This window comes from Bolinopsis microptera, chromosome 2, assembly GCF_026151205.1.
Source record: "Bolinopsis microptera isolate Bmic1 chromosome 2, MBARI_Bmic_1.0, whole genome shotgun sequence".
Classification (NCBI taxonomy): Eukaryota; Metazoa; Ctenophora; class Tentaculata; order Lobata; family Bolinopsidae; genus Bolinopsis; species Bolinopsis microptera.
In genome coordinates this window covers 18,205,404-18,218,925 of record NC_087073.1, presented here as the reverse complement: position 1 = coordinate 18,218,925, position 13,522 = coordinate 18,205,404, and the positions used below count along the sequence as shown (strand labels likewise).

At 38.4% G+C, this 13,522-nt stretch overlaps 1 protein-coding gene across 2 annotated transcripts; it reads left to right on the top strand.

Annotated features, from left to right (window-relative positions):
• The first annotated feature begins 5,533 nt into the window (after positions 1-5,533).
• On the top strand, positions 5,534-7,370 carry LOC134810994 (uncharacterized). Of its 2 annotated transcripts, XM_063817693.1 has the most exons (3): positions 5,534-5,650; positions 5,808-5,909; positions 6,066-7,370. In XM_063817693.1, exons 1-3 carry the CDS (start codon positions 5,615-5,617, stop codon positions 7,245-7,247), a joined length of 1,320 nt encoding a protein of 439 aa, XP_063673763.1. In that variant the 5' UTR covers positions 5,534-5,614; the 3' UTR covers positions 7,248-7,370. The 2 variants fall into 2 exon arrangements, with proteins under 2 accessions (XP_063673763.1, XP_063673762.1); XM_063817692.1 differs by having other exon boundaries at positions 5,808-7,370.
• Positions 7,371-13,522: the final 6,152 nt, after the last annotated feature.

Genomic DNA, 13,522 nt, shown 5'->3' with positions numbered 1-13,522 from the left:
GACGTGTTAAAAGTATTGATTGTACAATCGCAACATTTGCTCATTATGATAGGAGGCTAGGCGGGACCGGCTTTTCTTAATAAGTATAACATTTCCATATAGACAAGTCCGTGAAAAAAGCAAAGTCTGTTATAGGCTGGATCAAACAAAGCTTGATCTGCCGTAACAAATTTGTTATGCTGAATGTTTACCGAACTCTAGTTCGACCTCACATCGAATACGCTGTGCAAGTGTGGAATCTACCAGCAGAGCACGGAAACTGGAGAACTATTAAAGTATTAAGACTATTAAGAATATGTTCAAGAGAGAACTTACACGAATAATCGACGGGATTGGTATTCTACCATACGATGAGAGACTGAGAATCCTCCAGTTAACAACACAACTGGAGTGCCGTATGAGGAGTGATCTTATTGAAACCTTTAAAATAACGACGGGCAAAGTGGACTATGGACAAGATCTTTTCAGGATATCACGTAGCGGTACCAAGATTCTAATTAAGATAAAAGAGGAAATCAGGTCCTCAGTAACCGTGTTAACAATTACTGGAACAAAGTACCAAGTTCGGTTAAAGAAGCCAGTTCAGTAGACGCATTCAAAGCTCGACTGATAGCGAGTGCAGCATCGTCAAAGGCTCACTTCTAGGATCTTAACGAAACCTTGATGTCAAAAATAAATACATGTGAGCATGATTCATATGCATATTTCATGTCTAATAAGCCATTGATTGCTAAATACCGAGGAATCAATGTTTTTTGGTTGTTAAATTCAGAACTACATGTTCTAAAAATAATTAATCATAACACTAAAAATAATTAATCATAACATTTTCCGGATAGGAACATTTTTCTTTTTGAAAATATTGTGTGAACTGCAATAGCGAAGAGTGCAGTTCGTGGGTTTCAAGTTTTGTCTAAATGGCTATGTATAATGTGGCCATAGCCCATAATCCTATCATTATAATTATTATTAGTATTTCAGCCCAATACAAGGTTACATTTAATTCAGAAATTTTGTTATTAAGCATTACACAATATGTCGGTGACTACGATAATCTTATCTATAACGAAGGCTTAAACAGAAATGCCCCAAGTTCCAGTTCACTACAACAACCATGGGAGGGCTAAATTACCACATTGGTAAAAGTCACTTATTGCGGGATAAACTAAAGGGAGACAAGAAGTTAGTAAAAGTGATATTCTCACTACTGAGAAGTTATTAAAATAAAACGTACCGTGCTCTCTGTCTACCATAGTACTGTGTAGTGTGTGTAATACCTCCGTTGAACTTTTGCTTTATTAACTGGCACCAACTCACTGACAGAAGAAATGATATTAACTGCGATATAGTGAGTTTATTGTTTATTGACCAATAAAATTATTGACCAATAAAATAAATCTAATAAGTTCAGCGTATTGATTGTGCATCAATTAATATATATATATATAAACCAACAACATACTATTCTATTTGTCGAGGTTATAATATTATATTGAACATCAGTCAATTTGAATAAACACAGCTCTACTTACAACAGGTTGTTTGGACAATTGCAATTATAGCGACAACAATAAGCCGCCGATTAGGGAAACAGGCCCTCCTCACGAACTCTCTGCTGTGCTGGCGCAACAAGCGATACTGGTGGGGTGGTCAGAAGATGTGATGGCCCGTCAAGTCTTGGCGAAACTCAGCAGAGGTCACATATAGGATAGAAAACAATGTTACCCAAGAACTTCTTGGTCCAACCTATTGAACTTATATAGAAGAGTAGAAATAGGTAAGTTCACGGTTATCACGCAATCTGCGGTTTCCCGTTTCCGAGAAATGTCTTGAAGCTTGCCAAAGTCTTTTGATATTGTCACTATTGTCAATTTAGGGGAGAAAATTCCAAGTCTTCCATCTTTCACTGCAAATGAGTAGTCGTAGGCATGGAGCGTGAAGAAGCTGATTTTTTTGGTGAGAGAATTAGAAGAGAGTATTACTTTAACTCTCAGTCTGGCATTCTCTCTGAACTGTACATCGATCATCTATAGGTAATTTGGACATATCCCTGGAGAACTTTCCACAGATGTATGATGGAGTCTAGCCTTCTCAGCATCTTAGCAGCCAGCAGGGATATAAGTTTCAGTTCCTTCGGTCTATTCCAATAGTCGGTGTTTTTGAGCCCTAGAATCTGTCTACAATTAACTGGCGTTGTATGCTCTCGACTGACTGGATATTATAGATCTTTTTTGGATTCCAGAGCAGCAGTACTCCACTCGCTGGATCTTAATACCATAGATTTGTAGAGCTGGAGCATTATAGGTTTCCTGTCTTTGAATAGTCCAAGAACCCAAGGTGTATAGTGTGTGATGCCAGTCATAAATGGCAGCTCCTAGAAAAGTTACACTGGTTAATACTCAGGTTTGTGAGAGAACAAGATAAAATTAGATGACCAATTTCTGTCAGTGTAAATATTGTCAAACATGAGCGGGCTTTACAATCATTTGAGGGGAAAGAGCCCTGAAGATCAGCTATCTAAAAGTAACTTGGCTCTAAAGTCTAAATTATATTGCAGCGATATAAAAAGTCGCTGTATCATAGAAAATCTTGCTTTTTCAGAACTACTAGAAAGTTTGGGACTATAATTGGGAGCAAAGTAAAGTCTAAATGTACAATTGTAGCTGTAGTGATGTGTTGCATCAAATCAAATATTAAAGATCAAAACGTACACACAACGAGAGCGTGTATATAACGACGGTATTATACATGCCATGATTATGAAACGATCTGTTTGATCATAACACGTGTGCGCGCGCAATTCTGGAATAATCCATTAATGAGATGAACTGTAGATCAGTGTAACTTTACACTGTAATGTGTATTATATAGCGTGTACATCAATAATCAATGTATGCTATTTCTGACGATCTATGGTCCTTTGTATAATAAGGGGTCATCCACATGTTTAGTAATCACTCGCTCAGGAGAAGGGGGTGGTGAGGGGGGGGGGGGGGGAGAGATGTTGGGGGGGGGGGGGAGATGTTGGAGGGTTTTAAACGCAATTAATATGTAAACATGTATACTGTATAGCAGGGTACCAGATAAAGAGATAAAGCTAAACTAGTAGGCAGGGCATATCTAATACTGTGGTACTGTTGGTAAGGGACAAGGTTACAAGATATTTGAAAGACAAGCTGGAGCCCCAGAGACGAAATCTCATGGAGGTCTGTCGGAAAAATCACACTCTGTACATCTGAACCAGCTTGTCTGAATCTATCTGTGTCCACCTCCTTTCTCAGTCGCGAGTGAAAGGGGGCCGGCTTTCAAGGTGACGAAAAACGTTGACTGAGCATCCTGCCGGAAAACTTAGAAATCAACTTGATGATCAACTACGACTGAAGAGCCAGAAACTACGAAATATTATATCAGTTCAAGTTCCCTCCTGATTGTTTATTGTTTATATTACATTACCCCGAACAATATGAACAAAGACGACTCGTACGACGAGAGTATGGTTACGGAGTCAAATGAAGAGCCAGTTAGATTTATACTGACGGATCAGGTGATGAGGACATTGCGTAGGGTAGCATACTAGCATGTGTTAATTTACAGATTCTGACACAACAACTTTTGTATCCTTTTATAGCTGTACTGATTACAAGCCGTCTCACCATAATTAAAAACTGCAGCTAAAACCTGGTATCCGCTACTTTATAGGTATTACAATACCTATGTTATAATTCATCTGGAAAGACTGATGACCCCTGCGAAAGTGCAGAGTTTAGCAATAGGCTTAGTAGGCCCCCGCTTTACAGAAAGCAATCACTACAAAACAATATACAGATAAATGCCTCAAGACCTCCGATCAGGTGGGGAGCATCAAAGGTCAACCCGGATTAACTGATGAAGGACCTTTGAGAAAGGACGACAATATTTGTCAATGGTGCAAGCGCGAGTTCAAACAAGTCGCAAAACATCTGTGGAGATGTAAGATGAGACCGGCGGAGCTCATAACCGAGCCTCAGGTGAGGGGAGATGACATCCGTAATAATTTGTCGGAGCAGGGAACAAGCCAGGTTTACAACCACAGCGCAGAAACGGGACCTGCAAGCTCTGATATACAGTTCCACTTTAAAGACTTAGAACCGCCTGCCATAGTGATGGAGGTCACAAAGAAACTTAAACTACCAACAGCAGCAGAGAAGGGAGTATGGAAGGGAATTGATGAAGACCTGATTGTTTTGGTGAACAATGTAGCAGCAGAGGACGTGGAGTCCCGACTGGAGAAGGTAGAAAAGCTGGTATACAGCTATCTGGAAAGCAGATTCGGTAAAGAGGAAGCGAAGAAACCTCGTGTTCCCCAGAAGGAAAAGGAGAACAAGGAGACAAAAGTTATTCGCTTGGCCAAGAGAGAGGCTAAGAGAAACAAGAAAGATGCTAGGAGAAGCAATGATCAGAATATGTTGGCTCAAGCTAAGACTGAGTACCTGAGACTCGTGCGCTTACACAACAAAAGCCGTCGTAATGAGCTCAGGAAGAAGAAGAATAAGGAGAGCAAAAAGGAACAGTCACAGTTTAAACAAAACCCATTTCAATTTGGAAGGAAACTGCTGGACGGGGATAAGAAGAACAAACCCCCTAATTTCTCCAAGGAAGTGGCTGACAGATTCTTTAAGAATGAGTACTGTGATAAGGAGAGAAGTGCTCTATATGTAAAGCTTAAAGGACTGCCCGATGCCCCAGTACCAAAGACTGCATTTGAGATGGAGAGATTGGACTGGGATGAGTTTCAAACGAAGCTGAAAAGCCGTAGAAATAAATCATCACCTGGTCCGAATGGAGTCCCATATCTGGTATATAAGAGATGTCCCAGAATGGCGAAAGCAGTATTCAAATTGCTGGATTCTCTATGGGAAAGCCAGAGAATCCCGCTGCAATGGCGAGTAGGTGAAGCCATTCTGATAGCAAAAACTGAGGATTTAGATGACCCTAGTAAGTTCAGAAACATCACTAAAACAAACACTAGTGGGAAGTTGCAGATGGGATTACTAGCGGACAGAATGCTAGAGTATATGGTCAGCAATAGCTACATAGACACGTCTATCCAGAAAGGATTCCTGCGTAAGACACCAGGTTGCCTCGAGCATACTCAGGCTCTGATGGAAGAGTTGAAGGATGCCAAATCTAATAGACGACAGATCTTTGCAGTTTGGGTGGACCTAATGAACGCCTACGGCCGGGTTCCCCACAACTTGATAATATATGCTCTAAGACATTATAAGTTCCCAAACTGGCTCATAGAATATATGTTTAAGTACTATGATGAGCTGATTGTGAGAGTGGTGACAAAGGACTGGAAAACAAACTGGTTCTTTTATATTTTAGGTCTTTTTCAGGGCGACCCTCTATCGGTTGTACTGTTCTTAATAGTTTTCAACCTACTATTGGATCTCCTGAAAAATCAAAGCGACTTGGGTTACAAGCCGTCTTTTAGTTCTAGCAGCACGTCAAGTCGTGCTTTTGCTGACGACCTAACTCTGATGTCTCCCAGGCTGGAAAAGATGAAGAAGCTAATAGATGTGATGGAAAGATTTCTTACTTGGTCAAGGAAAATGAAAGCCAAGCCGAGTAAATGCGTATCCCTGGGGATGAAGGTTATAGATGGAAGGTATGTGTCCTATGACCCTGAAATTTTCATAGATGGAGCTCAAATCCAGTTTATTGGAAATACACCGGTGAAGTTTCTTGGCCATTGGATATATGTGGATCTGGGCCTCAAAGATACCAAGAAGCTGATAGAAGACAAACTGATTACACTGTTTCAGGCAGTGGACGGATCAGGCCTTAATGGAGTGATGAAATGCTGGATTTACAACAACCTCCTAACCAGCAAGCTCTCCTGGGACCTGATGATCTACAATCTCCCGGTTAGTTTTGTCAAAGATCTTGAAGCAATATGTACGAAGTATCTGAAGAAATGGCTAGGTGTAACAAAGACAATTACTGTCAGTGTGCTTTACAGAAATAAGGATTGCTTTGGATTGAATCTTAAAAGACTATCGGACTTATACAAGTTCCTTCAGGTGTCCAAAGGTTACTCTCTAAAGAACAGCAAGGATCCTAAAGTTAAGGAGGTCTACGAGCACAGGGCCAAGAAACAAGAAGGGAGCAGTCGGTGGGGTTACACTAATGAGCTGAGTGCTAGAGAAAGAGATCTCTACTTCAGAGAGTTAGTAGGGGTAACAGTGCAAGGCAGGATGGGCTTGGGATCCAAGAGGAGTGTAGCCAGTGAAAAGGAAAAACTGAAAGAACTGGTATCCCACATCTCAGAGCAGGATATCCTGTTGACACTGGTAGACAAGGGAGTTCAAGGACAATTCTTAACATGGGAAAACACCATGCAGCTAGACCTAGGTTGGAACAACCTTATTTACAACTACAAGATGAGCCCTGCTCTTCTTAAGTTCCACCTCAATGCAACCCATGACGTTGCAAATACTCCAGCAAACATGAGCCTGTGGAACTATGCTGACACAGGACACTGTCCACTTTGCGGATGGAGACACTGCAACATTAAGCACATTTTGGTAGCTTGCAACTTCTCGCTGAACAACAAACGATACAATTGGAGGCATGACAACGTGCTGCGGGTCATTGCGAAATCCCTACTGGATCAAATCGAGAAGTTCAACAACAAAGATTTTAAACTTGAAGTTCAGGACTGGACAGGCTTCAAGTCATCTAGCAGCTGTTACCAAAAACCGAAGACGAAGATGAAAAGAGAGAGCCCTTTTGAGAAAGACCAAGATTGGCAGATTATCTGGGACGAAGATGACCTCCCAGCACAGTTCCCCCAGCACATCTACGGAACTGCAGAACGTCCCGATATTGTAGTCTGGTCTGATAAAGGAAAGGTGGTCATATTAGTAGAGTTGACAGTTGGTGACGAGAGTAACTTTAGTGACCAAGTAGAACGTAAACAAGCACGTTACAACAGAGAGCTTATTCCTGGGCTGCATGGCAGTGGGTGGAAAGCTCAGCTTTTTACGGTAGAGGTTGGGTGTAGAGGCTTCTGGCATCATACCTTACCAGCCCTACTAAACTACTTTGGTGTTACAAAGAGAGTAAAGAAAGCAGTGTTCCAAGAGGCGGCTTTGGTTGCTCTCAGATGTTCCTATGCAATCTGGTTAGCAAGAGAAAACAAGAAGTGGAGTCCCTGCTACAACATCGCACAAAGACCCACTGTTCTACCATCAACTGAGTGAGCTGAGTGTTGGGCCCTTAAAACATTGTTTAAAGCCACACCTGGAATCTCAAGTACCAGGATCAGTGATGGAAGCTAAGCAGATACATAGATGGAGTTGCTATCGAAAGATATAGAACTCAGGTATCCAACATCGTACCTTGATTATATTGTAGTATTTTCTCATAGTATATGTACAAGCACAAACACAGCATAAGCTTACCCAACAAACCAGCTTAACCAACTCTGACACTATAACAACCCCATGGTATCCTTTATTGATTACAAGCACAAGCACATCTCACCTAACAAACTGGCACTTATAACTCTGACAGTGTTTCATTGATTAATTAATAACGAATTAATTGGGGACGAATAATTGGAAGATTTTTGACCGACATCGGGATTAAGCCGGGATCACGGTCGAACCTTAACCGCAATCATAACAGTAGCCTCAGACCGGACCGAAACAGTTTTTGTCCCTAATTCTTTAGGGAATAGGGAAGCATTTTTACTACGTCATCGACCGGGTGATTTGGAATCAGCGTCCAAAAATACACCGCGGTTCAGGTTACTTTCATACCTTTTTAGTTCACACAATATTTTATTGAGACGAGCGATTTAGTAGGAGCGGATTATTTGAATTGTTTTGATATGGTGTGATGAAAACCCCGTTAATTTATTAAAATGGTTTTAAAATCGATGGTCATTCTTGTTTCTCAATTCTATGCGATCAAAGATTAAAAACTTGATAATCTAGTTGAGAACTTTATATATTGGCTGTAACTAATACTATAAGTGCCTCAACTTTGACCCGGGGATATACTTTAATATACTTTAATATACTTTAATATACTTTAATGTACTTTAATATACCTATATTATCTCCATTAAAATTTTGAACCATATTAAAGTATATTAAAATGTAGGTTTTTTTCAAATTTGACCCGGGATATACTTTAATATACTTTAACATGTTTAATATACTTATATTATAAAAATATATGTGAAAAATATTGTTTTATTTCATGTATAGATTAGATTTACCTTTCATGTAAAGTTAGTCTTGTTCAAAGATATTGATACTTGACCAATTTATGAGCCAAAATATATGAAGTATGAGTTCAGGGGACTAGCAACTGGCTTATCTTCTAATCTACTTATTGTAGGTATATTAAAGTATATTAAAATGTAGGATTTTTTCCGATTTTGACCCGGGATATACTTTAATATACTATGGTTGGAACAAAGAAACAGGAAACGGTTGTAAAATGAAATGACTGAACTATACTATAAGTGCCTCAATATATTATGAATAAAACCCATACCTGTTGTGAACTCGGAGATGATAATAACAGTATTCACTATTCATGGGGTTCCGGGTTGCTTGACCAAAGAGACTTAATTAGTTCCCTACAAAACTCTATTTCGAAATTATAGACAATGACAAGCTTTAACATATTTTAAGTCCAATTGCAAATGACAAAAATGTAGCAAAGTCTGCTGATTACTGACAATTTAACAGAAACCTTTAAACCTAGAGGGGATATTAAAAACATATAAGTGATACGCAAGGAATTAATTAGCAGGAGCTTTCAAAATATTTGTGTAAATCGTCTTCAGCTGACCTTCAGCTGACCTTCAAACACCTTTAAAGTTGTCTCCCTTTGAATCATCCGCCGAATGATCTGATCAGCTGCCGAATAAAAGCAACGAACAAAGAAACATCCGCCGAATGATCTGATCAGCTGCCGAATAAAAGCAACGAACAAAGAAACATCCGCCGAATGATCTGATCAGCTGCCGAATGATGGCAACGAACAAAGAAACAGGAAACAGTTGTAAAATGAAATGACTGAACTATACTATAAGTGCCTCAATATATTATGAATAAAACCCATACCTGTTGTGAACTCGGAGATGATAATAACAGTATTCACTATTCATGGGGTTTCGGGTTGCTTGACCAAAGAGACTTAATTAGTTCCCTACAAAACTCTATTTCGAAATTATAGACAATGACAAGCTTTAACATATTTTAAGTCCAATTGCAAATGACAAAAGTGTAGCAAAGTCTGCTGATTACTGACAATTTAACAGAAACCTTTAAACCTAGAGGGGATATTAAAAACATAAAAGTGATACGCAAGGATTTAATTAGCAGGAGCTTTCAAAATATTTGTGTAAATCGTCTTCAGCTGACCTTCAGCTGACCTTCAAACACCTTAAAAGTTGTCTCCCTTTGAATCATCCGCCGAATGCTCTGATCAGCTGCCGAATAAAAGCAACGAACAAAGAAACATCCGCCGAATGATCTGATCAGCTGCCGAATGATGGCAACGAACAAAGAAACAGGAAACAGTTGTAAAATGAAATGATTGAACAAAGAGATTAAATTAATTCCCTCCAAAAACTCTTATCCAACGAGAAAATATTGCACTGATTATATATGTGCAAATGCAATGTACGAGTCTAACAGTTGCAGTAACTAGACATGACTAACACGTCGCGCGCGGCATCAAAATTATGGGAGGAAATCTGGCACCACGATTTGTGGTGCCAGTTTGTGGCCATCTATAGAGCCCTCTTTTGCCGCCTACGGCGGTCGCGCGCTACTGCAAGCGAGAGGGCTCTGGTTAGAGCAACTATATTGTATATTTTAATGATTTAAGGACCACTTTTTATTTGTAGCAAAATTAAAATGCACTACTGGGTCTGGCTGCGCATCAAATAATGTTTTTGTTTGTTACTTAGATCGGCGCGATGCACTTATGGGTTGCACCATTGTTAATGATCTGGCCCGGCGCGCGCTACTTCGTAGCTCTTCGAGAAGAAAGCGGCGCGCGCTACTTCGAAGAAATTTAGACGAGTAACATCCGTCAAACTTATGGGCGGCGCCAAGCTGAAAAGTGAAAATGGAAAGGATTGATATCGTTAGTTTAGTTTTAAAATGTTGTTGTGCAAATATTTAACTAATTGAAGGACGTCGGCACTGCAAGTCAACGAGCCGCGCGCATTATCAGGCTTGCTTTGCATTGAAGTGATCGTTGCAAATCTTTGCAAATATTGGTGCAAAACTACAGTTTGAAAGGATAGTTGCGTTTTTAATTAAATATTTAATCTGCTGTTTAAGAAATATACAATTTACTCCCTCTTTTCATTTTTCTTATGACTGTAGCTACACTTAAAATTTTTCAAAATTTAAGCTTGTGTCTAATTATATAAAATATTGTTCTTTTTAAATTCTCCAACATCAATTTTTAAGTCCATAACATGACAATAACCGACTGTAAATTTTAAACATAAGGTTGCAGCGTGTTCAAAAAGCTGATAACGCGTTTTCGGTTTTGATAAAAATTTATTTGGCATGGCAGCATTCTAACAGTTTTATCAATATTGCAAAGCAAAGTAAAGTGCTAAGTAAAGGCAAAATAAAAATTCTAAAACATAACTCTAATTAAATTAAAAATATCTTTTTCAAACTCCAATTTATAGGCTTTAATTACATTTCCTTTTACCCGACTGTTTAAGAATATTGTAATCTTTTCCAGTTCGATGAAAGTACACCAATTTCCAGGCAGGTGGAGACAACAACTGGTCTCAATACTACTCAAGTACACCAATTTCCAGGCAGGTGGAGACAACAACCGGTCTCAATACTACTCAAGTAGGGCCTTATTATTGTTCTATAGATATTTTTGTTCTATAGATATTATTTATTACACTCTTATATCTCATAATGTTATTCCTTTATATTCAGACAAATCTAAAAAGTTGAAACTCAAGATGCATCTGTACATGTATCAAGATACATCTTAATTCAAGCCCAAGATACAGCTCTTCCAATCTTTTTAGGGTACTTTTCACTAATCAAGCATGGCATTGCGTCATCCCAGGATTAAGACAGATAAATTAAATAGATAGCTTATATTAGGTCTTGACAGATAACGTAAGTCTTGTCTTGAATATGTGAGGCCTGAGGGTTTTCTCCTTCCCCTTCTATACATTTATTTGCTAGTAATCACATTCCTGCCTTTGAGACAATGCGGCTGTGGAATCTAGTTGTAACACACGAAAGCCTTATTCTGGAGTACTTACGCTCTGTGGATCCATGTTTGGTATAATCCTGCCTAACTTCTCTAATCTACCTCCTCTCAGTGCTCTATTTTTTACTGATTTATTCCAATTCAATTTTAGCTATAAGTATTATTATAGTAAGAGTTAATACTATGTGCATTGAAAGTTTTAAAAGCCGCTCATTATGCCTAAAAGTATTAATTTTATTGCATTGTTTTCTGAAATGGGATGGTATTTTTATTCCCGTTTTTTACTTCTTGTCATACAAATTTTCATATTTGCAGAGATGAATTGAAATGCTTAAAAACATTTACGTCTTTAAATGTTTACTTCTTCTTTTTCGAATAGCTCTGATGTGTTATCCAAGTGGTTATTGGTACAAATGACCAAACTTGTGAAAAACCGTGAGCTTGATCGTGTCTTGATCCAATTTTTCAAAAAACTCTTGTCAGAAACTTGTCACATAGGTCACAAAAAAGGATAAAAAGTTTTACTACAACCTTTAGAAAGCTATATTTCTATATACCTGTCAAACCTATCTCTCTGGATCAATAATGACCAGCATGAGCATGCGAAATTTAACAATGTATACTTATGAAAATAAAAGGGGGTTCCCAATGTGCATGTGTCACTTAGGTCTTCTAAAAATTCTGAATATGGTCGTATGATCACTTTGATTAAGTTTTTCGTCTTGAATATCAATAAACAAAGTCTCCCATGTACTAAAACGTTGGTATCAATTGGGTTTCTACAAAAATGATACAGTCATGTAAGTCACTAAATTTATCTACAAATTGAGTTTTAGGTTGAAGTTCTTATGGACATGGTCATATTCAATTAAACATTTATATTTGCTATTGTTGTATTTACATATATCTTGATGAAAGCTTTCTGGTATTCTTAATTATGAATGATAGGAAACCTAATTGAGGGTTAAATGAGGAGGGGTACCTGTTAAAAGTTCAAGAAATTTCCTAGGATACCCTTCAGTGCAGTGGCGTAACGTTGCCTGTTGGCGCCCCCCTGCCGAAAAAAGCGCCCCCCTGTTGGCGCCCCCTCCCCTTTTGGTGCCCCTCCCTAAAATTGAACAAATTAGGTGATTTTAGAGAATACGCCGGTAAAATCTCTAAAAAAGTGTGTATCTAGAGCAAAACGCGCAGTTTTGCTAGTACTTTAGTTAAGTTTTCGAAATTGTCCCACATTCAAACGACGATTTGGCGCCCCCCTAAGACGGCGCCCCCCTGCACAGCGGGGTCAGCAGGGCCTTTCGTTACGCCACTGCTTCAGTGCATACTGTAAACATAGTACTATTAACTACTAACTATTATGAGTGCAGCTCAGTCAACTATGTTATTAAAAGAGAACAGTGTGATTTATATTATGTTACATGTCACATAGGCCACACCCACAAATTTATGTTTCCATTTCCATGAAGGATAAAAATTGGGGTTACAAATTGTATAAGACTGCTTATTAAGTCTGTTCATCTACCAAAATTGCAGTCACAATTAAAGATTTGGCACTGTTTAAAAATTTAAGATCTGAAAACCTAGGATTAAATGTATAAAGTTTTAAAATTAATTCATCTATTTGATAATTCTAAATATTTAATTAACTTGTTCTATGTGTGTTGAGATATTGATGTATGCTTTTTTACATTGTTTACAGTACAGGGTTTACTTCAATGAAATGCAAACCCATTGATTTCTATCAAAATTTGAGATAACTATGAGGTTATGTTCTAGGGACCATTTAGAAGATTTGACGAATTTTGAGATAGGCCTTTATTTTTAAAAAATTTGACGATTTTTGAGGTCCAAGATTTTCAAAATCGAATAAAAAATTTAAAGAAGCATATCTCAAAATTCGGCTTGAGTCAAATCTTCTAAATGATCCCTAGAACAAATCCTGAAAGTTTGAGGGTGATTGCTCAAAAAATGTAGGAGAAGATCATAGATTTTTAGACTCGATTTTCAGAAAGCGCGAATGAAAATCGCTTGCGCAATACAATTACACATAAGCGCTGACTTTTGACTGGTGATAATTTCGGCTAGGAACAATATTTTTCCATGAGACTAAAAGCAGCTGATAGATATCACTCCCCTCCATCAGAAACAACTATAAAGTCAATTTCGAGAGAATTTTGATTAAGACCCACCGGCCCCGGCCGCCTTAATACACCAAAAAAGACTAAAATGTCAGGTAAGTCATGGAAGAAAT

Coding starts and splice junctions, on each gene's coding strand:
- LOC134810994 (XM_063817692.1), top strand. CDS start 5,615: ATGCGTATCCCTGGGGATGAAGGTTATAGATGGAAG. Junction 5,651..5,807: donor ATGAAGGTTATAGATGGAAG/GTATGTGTCCTA, acceptor ACACTGTTTCAG/GCAGTGGACGGATCAGGCCT.